The 13,875-nt window shown below is 35.2% G+C and overlaps 2 protein-coding genes across 3 annotated transcripts; both read left to right on the top strand.

The window, feature by feature from the left end:
• Window positions 1-7,952: 7,952 nt before the first annotated feature.
• On the top strand, window positions 7,953-13,296 carry LOC143919043 (DNA repair protein SWI5 homolog). Its single transcript, XM_077441227.1, has 2 exons — window positions 7,953-8,231; window positions 11,558-13,296. Exon 2 carries the CDS (start codon window positions 11,569-11,571, stop codon window positions 11,809-11,811), a length of 243 nt encoding a protein of 80 aa, XP_077297353.1. The 5' UTR covers window positions 7,953-8,231; window positions 11,558-11,568; the 3' UTR covers window positions 11,812-13,296.
• Window positions 8,510-11,604, top strand: LOC143919032 (GPN-loop GTPase 2). 2 transcript variants are annotated; one of them, XM_077441206.1, is made up of 2 exons: window positions 8,510-8,613; window positions 8,946-11,579. In XM_077441206.1, exon 2 carries the CDS (start codon window positions 9,368-9,370, stop codon window positions 10,265-10,267), a length of 900 nt encoding a protein of 299 aa, XP_077297332.1. In that variant the 5' UTR covers window positions 8,510-8,613; window positions 8,946-9,367; the 3' UTR covers window positions 10,268-11,579. The 2 variants fall into 2 exon arrangements, with proteins under 2 accessions (XP_077297332.1, XP_077297340.1); XM_077441214.1 differs by having other exon boundaries at window positions 8,533-8,865; window positions 8,946-11,604.
• Window positions 13,297-13,875: the final 579 nt, after the last annotated feature.

Consider the following 13,875-nt stretch of genomic DNA (forward strand, 5'->3'; position numbering starts at 1 on the left):
GCGTACGACCACTTACATGTGGATTTAAGTACTATTGAAAAAAAACTAGCAAAATTCACCACCCATTAAAGGGGTGCGTCCAAACGCGATGAAGATTTCGAAAAATACGCTGCTACTCCAGTAAGATTTCTAAAAGAAATTCGCGCTTGCTGGTTTCGCGACCCGGCTTTCTCAACAACTAAATTAAGTTGATGAGCATAACAGTGAACGAAGTGTGCATTTTTATAAGTTTGTTTCAAAATTTTCTGTACACCTCCCCTCTCTCCGCTCATTACAGCGGCACCGTCGTAAGTTTGAGCAATAAGTTTTTCATTGTCATCGTTTAAAACTAGTTTTAATTGTTCAGTAATGCATGCGCTCTTATTTTCCGGATTAAAAAAAACCCCAAAAACTTTACCCCCTAATTCGTAACGAAAAACATTAACCTGTTGACAATGTACATATATACATCGGTTGTTTCATCTGCCATAACAGCTAGATAAGTTGCTTTTTTTTTATTTCAGCACTTATTTGTTCCCTACACACGTTCAAAATAAAATCTAAAAGTTCATTTTGAATAGTTTTTGATGTCCCTTTAAAAACCGAAGAAGTTTGAAAATGTTTTTTTAAAGAATCGTCGAAATTTTGTGAATATTCTAGAAGCCCCCGAAAAACTCCTGGATTTTTTGAATTATCTGTTCCATCGTGTCCCCTCATTGGCATTTCAAATTTACCGCAAAATTTAATCAATAATTTTAAATAAAACATCCCGATTTTTTTGACGTTTTCGTTATGCTTATCTATTTCCCGCCGACAAGCTTCGCTTAAATGGGTTTTTATGTTAGCCGATCCCAAAATCGTGAGATTACACACATTTTTTAAGTGTTCGACACTTCCATCGTGTTATTTAATTTTATCGTTTAAATGTTTTAAGTCAATAACTCCTGTTTTATAAATGTCTGGATTAAATTTTCGCGAGTAACTAAAAGATCTACTAGTTGCAGGCTGTGAAATAATTAAATTAGGCGTGAGGCAGCCTAATGCTTTTATAGCGACTTTTTCGGTAAGTTCTAGTCGCGAAAAGTGCAAATTTTGTAAATATTTTACTGAATTCTTTTTTTCTTCCATTTTTAAAAGAAAAAAAAACTTAATATATTTAAATAAAAATTACGAGAAAAAGTTCAGCAGATTTGAAAAAAGTTTGCTGTTATCAAAATGAAAACGACTCACCGAAGATTTGATGAGGGCTCGTACACAACCAATTAAGAGTAACGAAAACGAATAAAGCTGTGATCGTGCGATTCAACTAATCAAATGTAAGATCAAGCGCGCGAAATCTTAAACAAACTGACAGATGAATGTCGTTTAACAGGCGAAGGCTGCCGACTATCCAGCCCAAAACGCCAGAGTGAGTGAAAGAGAAAGAGCTATCTGCCAGTTGCAAATAGCTCTTTCTCTTTCTCGTTCCGCAACTCCGGGCTGCGTGGCGTTCAGGGCGGCGCTGTAAAACTTTACAGCCAGTACAACAACATTTTAAATCATCTGTCACCATACAAGTTAGTGGGGTCTTCGAAACGGTCAACATTACTTACAATATCACCCTTTTGGATATGGGTGATATTGTATGTAATATTTACTCTGTCGAAGGCCCCAATAGTTCGTCCATCCAACTAATAAAAAAAATATCATTAATAAATAAAATATTAAATGTATTATTAATATATTTTAGAATTTTATAGGAGGGGCTGCAGCCCGGCAGCCCATTAGGACGAGCCGCCACTGATGCATTCATATTGTAAGTACTCGACAATACGACGTAAGCAATATTGCGCCGTATCGTCATGGCCTGTAATGTATAAGTAAGCCGATTTTACCTTGCACTCGGCCAAAGTGCTGTAAACGTGACATGACCGCGACGTGTAGGTAGATATGAATAGAAATGTAATAAAATGACATATTTGAAACGGAGTCGTGCAGTGCTGTTAAGTATGAACAGACCTTTAAGGTCTGTTCATACCTATCCAGCACGACCCGTATCCTGCAGGTATCCTGCAAGTGCGGATAGTATTCTTTGGTACATTATATGGACGTATTCACAATGGAGTATGCATTCGCGCATGCGCATTTTCGCATTCATGCGCGTCCATATAGAATGTACTAAAGAATACTGTCCATACAAGATACTTGCAGAATTCGGGTCGTGCTGGATAGGTATGAACAGACTTTTAAATGGTTCGGTGACTATTTCGATACTAATAATTAAACACCGGTTAGACACAGTGCTGTTTTCAGGAATTGGGGCGGTTCAGCTCTATTTACAAAGCTAGAGTAAAAAAAAAAATTCGATATTGAACTGATGACTATGATAGCGATACAAATTGAGCGCAAATGTATGGAAACTTGCACAAAACAAAAGATCTACTTCCGGTTGTCAGATTTTGTTCAAATTTTTTTTATTACTAAATATCACTATCAGTATTATACTCATTAAATATCAAGAAAATAAAAATAATTTTAAAGGTCAAAATAAAATAATGAAATATTGTTTTAAAAAAAAATACTACTTCCGGTTTACAAATTCTAACCAAAACCCTACTAGCTCTAAGTTAGTACACAAAGGATAGAAATATAAATTTTCAACGTAATACGTTCAGGGGTGCGGACAGAGTAGTGGGCACAACATTTTTGACCTTTTCACGAGGAAAAAAATCCCACTTCCGGTTCATTAAATTAAGTAATTTTTTTTTTATTTTTACTTAAAATCACTATTTTTATTATACACATTAAATATCAAGAAGCTTAAAACAATTTAAAAGGTCAAAATAAAATAATGAAAAAATAATGAAATATTGTTTTTAAAAAAAATACTACTTCCGGTTTACGAATTCTGACCAAAACCCTACCAGCTCTAAGTTAGTACATAAAGGATAGAAATATAAATTTTCAGCTTCATACGTTCAGGGGTGTGGACAGAGTAGTGGGCACAACATTTTCAACCTTTCTAAGTGAAAAAAATCCCACTTCCGGTTTATAAAATTTAATAATTTTTTTTCATTTTCATCAAATTGCAACAAGAATTATACTTGAATTTTTTTGTGACGAACACACATGTTTAAGGGGTCGAAAAAAATAGTGGAAGAAAAATCGAACAAGAGTAAACTGCTACTTCCGGTTGACGGATGCTAACTAAATTTTATAATTAACTTGGTATTAAACTTAAACTTCTAGATATGAAATTTCAGTTCAATAAACCAAAAGGTTTCTGAAAAAAACATAAAAAACTTCGATTCTCTAGAGTAAAAGTACTACTTCCGGTTCAGATAGAAATATTTAAAAAATATGAGGTTATAAAAACTATTATTTGTATCATATTTAAAAAAAATTCAGTCCGATACAGTTAGTGGTTTGGGAGATAATTGAATTCAAAAACTTAAAAAAAGAGGACACCTATAAGGCGAGGTACCATTTCCGGTCAACTTAAAAATTTGAAAAAAATTTACGTCGTGTCGATAAGAATTTCAGTAACCGATACTAAGTTTCAGTTCGATAGGACTAACGGTGTTTAAAATATCCCCAAAATACACACCCACACAGACACACACACAGACACACACACACACAGACACACACAGACACACACAGACACACACACACACACACACACACACACACACATTTTTTCTAGATCATGAAAACGTGATCAGTGATCGATTCTGAGTTCGAATCAGTCAAAATCTCGAGTTCGAATTTTCGCATGATCACAAAACTTCATCTATTGTTACTACGTACATAGATAAAGTAAAAATTCGGGTGTGACCAACCCATGACTTTATCTATGTATGTATTTGATGAATATAAGAAGGTTACAAACCAAATTCGATATTGAACTAATGACTATGATAGCGATACAAATTGAGCGCAAATGTATGGAAACTTGCACAAAACAAAAGATCTACTTCCGGTTATCAGATTTTGTTCAAATTTTTTTTATTACTAAAAATCACTATCAGTATTATACTCATTAAATATCAAGAAAATAAAAATAATTTTAAAAGTCAAAATAAAATATTGAAATATTGTTTTAAAAAAAAATACTTCTTCCGGTTTACAAATTCTGACCAAAACCCTACCAGCTCTAAGTTAGTACATAAAGGATAGAAATATAAATTTTCAGCTTAATACGTTCAGGGGTGCGGACAGAGTAGTGGGCACAACATTTTTGACTTTTCTACGAGGAAAAAAATCCCACTTCCGGTTCATTAAATTAAGTATTTTTTTATTATTTTTACTTAAAATTACTATTTTTATTATACACATTAAATATCAAGAAGCTTAAAACAATTTAAAAGGTCAAAATAAAATAATGAAAAAATAATGAAATATTGTTTTTAAAAAAAATACTACTTCCGGCTTACGAATTCTGACCAAAACCCTACCAGCTCTAAGTTAGTACACAAAGGATAGAAATATAAATTTTCAGCTTAATACGTTCAGGGGTGCGGACAGAGTAGTGGGCACAACATTTTTGACCTTTCCACGAGGAAAAAAATCCCACTTCCGGTTCATTAAATTAAGTAATTTTTTTTTTATTTTTACTTAAAATCACTATTTTTATTATACACATTAAATATCAAGAAGCTTAAAACAATTTAAAAGGTCAAAATAAAATAATGAAAAAATAATGAAATATTGTTTTTAAAAAAAATACTACTTCCGGTTTACGAATTCTGACCAAAACCCTACCAGATCTAAGTTAGTACATAAAGGATAGAAATATAAATTTTCAGCTTAATACGTTCAGGGGTGCGGACAGAGTAGTGGGCACAACATTTTTGACTTTTCTACGAGGAAAAAAATCCCACTTCCGGTTCATTAAATTAAGTATTTTTTTATTATTTTTACTTAAAATTACTATTTTTATTATACACATTAAATATCAAGAAGCTTAAAACAATTTAAAAGGTCAAAATAAAATAATGAAAAAATAATGAAATATTGTTTTTAAAAAAAATACTACTTCCGGTTTACGAATTCTGACCAAAACCCTACCAGATCTAAGTTAGTACATAAAGGATAGAAATATAAATTTTCAGCTTAATACGTTCAGGGGTGTGGACAGAGTAGTGGGCACAACATTTTCAACCTTTCTAAGTGAAAAAAATCCCACTTCCGGTTTATAAAATTTAATAATTTTTTTTCAGTTTCATCAAATTGCAACAAGAATTATACTTGAATTTTTTTGTGACGAACACACATGTTTAAGGGGTCGAAAAAAATAGTGGAAGAAAAATCGAACAAGAGTAAACTGCTACTTCCGGTTGACGGATGCTAACTAAATTTTATAATTAACTTGGTATTAAACTTAAACTTCTAGATATGAAATTTCAGTTCAATAAACCAAAAGGTTTCTGAAAAAAACATAAAAAACTTCGATTCTCTAGAGTAAAAGTACTGCTTCCGGTTCAGATAGAAATATTTAAAAAATATGAGGTTATAAAAATTATTATTTGTATTATATTTAAAAAAAAATCAGTCCGATTCAATTAGTGGTTTGGGAGATAATTGAATTCAAAAACTTAAAAAAAGAGGACACCTATAAGGCGAGGTACCATTTCCGGTCAACTTAAAAATTTGAAAAAAATTTACGTCGTGTCGATAAGAATTTCAGTAACCGATACTAAGTTTCAGTTCGATAGGACTAACGGTGTTAAAAATATCCCCAAAATACACACCCACACAGACACACACACACACACACACATTTTTTCTAGATCATGAAAACGTGATCAGTGATCGATTCTGAGTTCGAATCAGTCAAAATCTCGAGTTCGAATTTTCGCATGATCACAAAACTTCATCTATTGTTACTACGTACATAGATAAAGTAAAAAACGTTCGGCGAACCTTTAACAATGCAATGAACAATACGCAGCACCCTATGGGTCCGTTTTTTTCAAGACGTCACCTTGGTTTTCCGGCCTTTACTAATAATCAACCTTGCCGATGATTTGGGTACCGATGTAGATTCGAAGTATGTCCCAAATGATATGAAAATTTGTTAAATTTATGTTGGCTTTTTTATTTCTTAAATGTTATTTTTTGTTATACTTTTTATTTATTGTATTTTTTACATTAACATATAAAGTCATTAATTAATGAATTATGATTTTTTTATTTTATGCCTACATTTATACCATGGTAAACGCATTATTTCGCACATTACGACCGCGCGCACGACAATTATTACCACAAAAATCGCGAATGCAGAATATCTGGCACTCAAGTTCTCGTTATTACAATATTTCACATATGATTGATTGATAGAGTTTTTGGGTGCCAGATGTTTCGTGATCAAGATTTTAGTGACGTGCGCGAGATCGTTTTTTGTGGTAATGATATAAAACTGAACAATATTTACTGCTGGCTAAACGATGTTTCTGCCGGTATTCAATTTACACGCATTTCTTTCCAATACATATACAAGTTATTAATAGATAAGACTTCGTGAACTAAAAGATCTGTACAATTTCAGTGCATTTTTTTTTACAAAACACATTGAAGATGAAAACTATAACGAGCGAGGATATGTAAATATAAAGATTGCAAATTAAATTCAAAACATATATGTAATAACATTTAAGGTTTGTTCATACCTATCCAGCACGACCCGTATCCTGCAGGATGCAAGTGCGGATAGTATTCTTTGGTACATTCTGTATGGACGCGCATGAATGCGTTGTAGGCGGGGTAGGAAGTGTTGACCGTATCCCAGCCTAATGAAACACTGTTGTGCTTGTTTTAAGTTGTTTTATTGTTTGCCTAAATATTGTACAAGTGTATTAGAATATTTGGGGAAGTTTTCTTGAAGCGGCTATTGGCTGTTGACTTGGTGTCGTGCGAGCCGCTGGATCTGCAATGTGTCGTTGCTCTGGATCCGGCTATGTTCAGATGTCTCTGGATATGGCAGTGTGTTGCTGGCTCGGCGTTCGGCTATGTTCAGCAGGTCTCTGGATACGGTAGAGTGTTGCTGGCTCGGCATTCGGCTATGTTGCAAGCGTTCTTCCATTGTAGGGTAGTGTAGTGGTAGCTGTTCAGATGCTGGATGTCGACTGGAGTTGTTTGGGGTGGACCTCCTTTTATATTGTTTTTGGGCATCACGTGACTCGTCGCAGATGGTGTTTATGCGTGTGCGAGGAATGTGTTTTTGTCGATTAGGGTGGACGTTTCTCGAACGTTTGGCGACGTTCCACTCGATTTATTTTTTCTGGCTGCAGGTGTTCTTCGACTGGTGTCGTTCCGCTCGACTTGTAGGGGTGGAACATGCTAGAATGTTTGGCGCCGTTCCACTCGATTTAGTTTAATGGCTGCAGGTGTTCTTCGACTTCGGGTGACGTCAATGGTTAAGCGTGGGAAATGTATACTGCGTCGCAGTAGATGTTTCGATGACGATGACGATGACGAGATTCCTACAGCGTAAATGCGCATGCGCGAATGGAGTATGAATACGACCATATAATGTACCAAAGAATACTATCCGCACTTGCATGACACCTGCAGGATACGGGTCGTGCTGGATAGGTATGAACAGACCTTTATTAGTAATAAAGGCGTTTTTATATGTCTTAACAACGTTTTTAATTTTATTTTAAATATGTAGGTTTTTGAGCTCTTTTCCCTATTATGCTGTAGATTAACATTAGAATAATATAATACTATGATTACTAACCGAATTAAATTGAATTGTAAAATAGAAAATGATCAGTAGATCAGTGGCTATTAAAATAGATATAAGATGTATTGTGAACATAATTTCGTAATAATAAAAAGCATTTAAAAATCAAAAAATTTTATACATATGTATTGAGTGTTGTAACGCGACGTTTTCCCATCGTCCCATAGGGCAACACTCGCCCTTTATTTCGAGTGGCCACCCAGGGAAAAGCTATATAGGCGCACGCGCATGTGGCGCGCGCCCTCTTACACGCGAACTCCCGTCGAAGAAAGATCTCTCCTGTGCACGTCTCCAGGGGGAGACGGGGCCCAGAGATCCACCGCCATCTTGCTGAAGAACCGCCGCGAGGTCGAGTGCAGCATCACTCCTTCCCCTGAGTTCCAGCCCAACTTCCCCTGCATTCCTCACGCTGTTTCCGGAGAAACCTCAGCCGTGAGACCGACGAGGAATCTGTTATCACCAAAGACGACTTGCAGTCAGGAACCTCCCCGACTATATACACATATATAACAATCCCAAGGTTAGTCCACGTTTCCACCTAACTTGACTCTTGGAAGAATAACGACGTATCACGCCCTCTGCATAAAGACGCGCGTAATACCGTTCATTACAGTGTTGATTTGTAAGTGAAAGTCAGTTCTGAACGTATTGAGTCGATGAAGAATCGAATCATTTTATTATGGTGATGCATCAATCAGTGGGTTTTCATACCATTGCGAACAGAACTGATTTATTGAAATATTTTTCATGACTCGTCTTGAAATTTTTATTAATCAACAACTGCTGCTATGATTAAGTATTGATTGTATAATTAAGTTGGTACACTGCTCTATGGTCATTTGGCGGTGCGTGTTCCTCGTCATTGTTGTTATCAGTCTCATTTGAACTGTCACTCTTCAGCTGTAAGAAACTCTTTCAATTTCTACATTATATGCTTAGTTGTTTGAACGGTTGCGTGGATGCTTGAATGCGTTTGGTTCGAAGTAGTTTGATGCAGCAAGGAGCAATGTCATTGCAAAGTTAATGTCACATCTCGTTGTTACATTCAGTGAGGAAATTGTCAAGACCGTTTCGTACTAATTTGATAATTCATATTGCGAGAATACCTTTTTATTTATTGTACATAAGAAGACAGTGAAAATCGGCGGCGAAATGTAATTACATTGCACAATATAATCTAGTATTGTTTTTTTAGATCGTATTGCATTGTATTAAATTGATGATTTTGTTTTAGAGTGTGATGTCTGCTTGTTGAGAGCTATGGAAGCTGCTGTCGCTCCACACGGCCATCGGTCGCGCAGTCATCTTTTGAACCACATCGGAGCTGAAATCGACGACGTACCTACCGAATTCGTTTGGGTTAAATTCACCAATTGCTTATTTTTAGCCGTCACCCAGTATAAGAAGGTGGGATCGCTCGTCGTCGTCGAGAAAGACGATTTTGTATCGTCACCTGCAGGGAGTACCACTTCGTACGACGTCAACATCTTACTGGGCAGTTCGGACGTAGAAACCCAACTGGCCGCCAGATATCTCGCTGGAAATTTAAAAATAGACAAAACTCTGTATTTGTTTTGCAACTTGAGACACTACAATATTGAACAATTGAAAGCCGTCAAAGACGTGTTTCTAGACGTGCTCGATCTGTAATTCAAAATGGCTCTCGAGACGTTTAAAAACATCAAAGCGGCCAAGGGTCTCTTTGGCCAACTCGTCATTGGTCCACCAGGCTCAGGCAAAACGACCTACTGCTGGAAAATGGCTGAACATTTAACAAAATGCAATAGAAAAGTTGTAACTGTAAACTTGGACCCGGCTAATGACACTTTGCCGTACGTCCCTGATATTGATATAAAGAATTTGATCATACTAGAAGACGTCATGTCGGAAATGTCGCTCGGACCGAATGCCAGTTTGATGTATTGCATTGAATATTTGGAAAAGAATTTCGATTGGCTTTTGGATAGCATCAGAAGCAAAGGCGACAAGTGCTACTTCCTCTTCGACGTACCGGGACAGGTCGAACTGTACAGTCATCACGAGAGTCTCAGCCGTTTATTTTCACTGTTACAAAAGAAGGCCGAAATACAAATTTGCACAGTAAATTTGATCGATTCGCATCATTGTTCCGACGCTGGGAAGTTCATCTCGTCACTTATGCTGTCCCTGAGCGCAATGCTACGTATAGGCCTACCGCACGTCAATATTCTAACTAAAGTAGATCTGCTGAAGAAGCATGCTGAAAAGTTGCAATTCGGTTTGGATTTCTACACGGATGTGCTGGATCTGAATTACCTGTTGGACACTTTGGACAGCGATGCATTCACGTCAAAGTATAAGAAGTTGAATGCAGCTATGACTTCCATCATTGAAGATTATAGTCTGGTTTCTTTCACGCTGCTGGACGTTTTCAACGAAGATAGTTTGATGAAGGTTAGGAATGTCGCCGATCGAGCCAACGGCTTTGGGTTTGGCGTTGACGAGAAAAGAAGTATTAATTCGATGTTCGCATGTGCAATGGGCATGCAAGGAGACTCTTCAAATTATGAATTTTGATTTCTTTAAATAAATGGATTTCTGGATTTATTATTGTCTTTATTCACATATATCCTATCCCATGAGTTGTATTTTGAAAATACTTGAAAGAATTGCTTGGATAATTAATAACCAAGGTTTTCATTTCAATATATTAAAAAATAATAGACATGTTCGGTAGTAAAGAAGAAGAAATAAAGAAACGTAAGAAATTAGGATGGAGTGCATTTGGACGAATGAATGCCGTTTTTAAAATCAAAATACCACTTCGACCATTGTGTTTTACCATTGCTGACTTATGGCTGTGAAACTGGGACATAAAACGCTAAGACCATACCATGCAACTTTGTCAGCCGACTAGTTGCACGACCAGAAAAAATGTAAGCAAATGTGAGCGACAAAAAAGTTGACAGGTGTGGCATGCCCCATCTAACTGCATACAATGGTCTGGTCGACCTCAACCAAGTCGCACGGTGTGGCCCGGCTCTTAAGTTGTTACACAAAATCCAATGAACTCAAAGAGGCATGGAACGTTGTATGCTTGGCACAACTAGGAAAGACAGGAAATTAAATATGTGGGTGAGAAGTATGACAAAGGTAGTGGATAGAGTTAATAGATTGAAATGGCAATGGGCAGGCCACGTGGCTAGAATGAACGAAAGGTGGGCAGAAGAAGTGCTAGAATGGTACCCTGGAGAATGCAAAAGGGTTAAAGGAAGATGGGTTGACGAAATTAGGAAAATGTGTGAGTGAAATGGATGAGTTGCGCAAAACGAGTAGAAGCGTGTTGGAGAGGCCTTTATCCAACAGTGGATGGTGAGCGGTTGATGCTGACATACATTAAGTGATTACAACCGATTGGATAAAATTTACTTTCGGTTGACTGAAAGTCATGTGAAACCAACAATATTTATAATTTTGAATCGTGTCGTCGGGAACTGTTGGGAGCACCCCGGCCATCGTCATCATCCAGCGCTCAGTCCATTCATGCTTTGTCTAGTTAATTAGTATGAATTATTCTTGTTGGATATTGAATATCAATAATATATTTGAAACAGAAAAAAGTATATAGCAATAAGTCTTCCAACAGACGTTGCTGATAAAATTAATTAAACTTTTTAATATAATACCACATTTAAATACCTTATTTGTTAATTCACTTGCGTATTGTGTCATATTTTTTAATGTAGAAATATTTGCAAAAAATCGAATCCACATAAATATTTACGATGTATTACTAATGTATCTAATGCAAGATTTTTGTCCATTATTTGATAAGGTAAAATAAACTAAGCATATGTTAACTTGCAGAATTGCTAAATATGGCTGTCAGCGCTTTAGAAGAATTGGAAAACCTAAAGAAGCAAGAATCCGAGGTTGATAAACAGTTGTTGAACTTAGACGATGCTCACATTGAACGGCATCAACTCGCACTAATCCACGAGTATAATGATTTGAAGGATGCGGCTCAGGCCGTGATGGGTCTGCTGGCTGACATTGGTGCCACTACCGTCACGGAGATTCACAAGAAATTTGGGATAGAACCCAAGGATGGTGGGAATTGAATATCAAATACGTTTCAAACTCCTTTATTTATTGAAGACAAGTACAACTCTTACAATTTACAATTCTTTCAAAAGTCGGCTCTAAAATCCACCATCGACATCCATTGCAACAGTTAATACAATGAGAGTAAATTGTGTGACATTTTATTTAACATTTTTTCTATTTACGTTCAGATTTTAGATTTTTTAGTAATAATAATAATGTAATGTTTTGTAAAGCCATTAAGTTTTTTATTTACCTTATGGTTTTTTAAAAGCTACTTCAATAAACATTTTTTATTTGCTGTTTACATGACAATCTAATTTATTTGGAATATTATACTTTGACATATAGCAACAAAACTATTTATCAGAAATGTTCAAACTTTTCAATAATATGAGCATCTGATATTTTCACTAAAGCTAGTTAATTATTTTAATATTGAATTGTATATATTTAAACTGAAACTCAAAAATTTCTCATGCTGTGTTGATCTAGTAAATTCTTAATGAAAATGAACAACACAAATAACAACGGCAAACTTAGCCGAACATCATTATAATATAGTGTTGCGAGGGGGGGGGGGGGGGGAGGACTGAACAACTAGCATGATGCAGAAACAAGATTAATAAAAGAAAAAGTTCTCAACTATTTTAAATGTAATTATAAAACAAGAATTAAAAAGAACGAAAAACAAGAAAGTTCTACCAATAAAACGAAAAAGGGAATATATGAAATTCCCGGGTTTCTACTACAGTATATGATTAAACGAAAACCCCAATATCTATATAAGTGTAAACACATATTTTTATTATTTTATTATTCAAACAGTTTTTTTTTAATATCTTGAAATATTGAATATATCAATAGAAATCTAATATTACTATAATATTTGTGTTATAAGCAAGCAACGATAATTAAGATTAAGACTTTTTTTCAAAATGGGAGAGGCACATTAAGCCATTGTCGATGCCCCTTTTAATCTGGGTATACAATTTTTGCGTTACACAAGTGTATATACGTATTCGTACGATTCAGTCGTACAAACAATTTTATTGTTATTGTGAATGATCCCCTAGCCGAGGAAATATCGACGAGAAATTTCGCCGTTGCGTACATGACACTTTCAATTAAACTTTAGCGAGTCACAGATTTTACATTTTTTAATTTAATTTTAAAAACGTTTGAAAAATATGTTTCGACTCCGCATGTTTCTAAATGAAATAAACTTGATTGTGTGTGTGTGTGTGTGTGTGTATTTAGCCATGTTGTTTAAACAGTTATTTGCCGTGAATACGCATGAAATTTTACTCGTTCATATCATCTAGTAAATTGTTTCTTACAAGAGTTTCATTGTCAAATTGTTTTTCTTCTGTTGTTTTGTTTTTAATACTTTCATTAAAGCGCCGTATGTTTGGCGGGTAGCATTGTTATGTATTTGCATTTCTACGTTTATATTTTTTGTTGTAATACAGTATCAATAAACTCACTTCATTCCGTTGTTACATCTTACTTAGCCTGTTTTTTAAAGTTTTAAGGCAGTGTATAGGTATTATTATAAACATCATATAAAACACCGTCCATGCTCAAAAACTGCAAAAAAATCAGAACGCACACTCTCACGCATACAACTCTCTAACTCTCTAACTCTCTCTCTCTCTCTGTCAGTGTATTTGTCCTGCAACAATTTGTAGATAAGACACATTATCACTTTTACGATGATGGTCACCAGACCACATAATATATGGCTGCTATGCAGTCGTAGTTTATTGATACACATTAAATGCATCCGTATCCATATTAATAGTATCATAAATCCGTAATCAGTAAAATTCATACTTAATTTAAGTATAACAATATATAACAAATATATAAAAATACAATGTTACCACACTTCCAACTTACGAAATGAAACATCCTCACCACCATCATAATCATCTTACTCTTTTTTATACCACAAATAATACTTATTTACCACCTAACAAAATAGCACCTATATGAAACGACTACTTATATAAAATAAACCGGACAGTTTCACTGGGGGGTTAGGACGCATGGTAACTTTTTGTCAAGGTCTATTCTTT

The sequence above is a fragment of the Arctopsyche grandis genome, chromosome 1 (assembly GCF_051622035.1).
Source record: "Arctopsyche grandis isolate Sample6627 chromosome 1, ASM5162203v2, whole genome shotgun sequence".
NCBI lineage: Eukaryota > Metazoa > Arthropoda > Insecta > Trichoptera > Hydropsychidae > Arctopsyche > Arctopsyche grandis.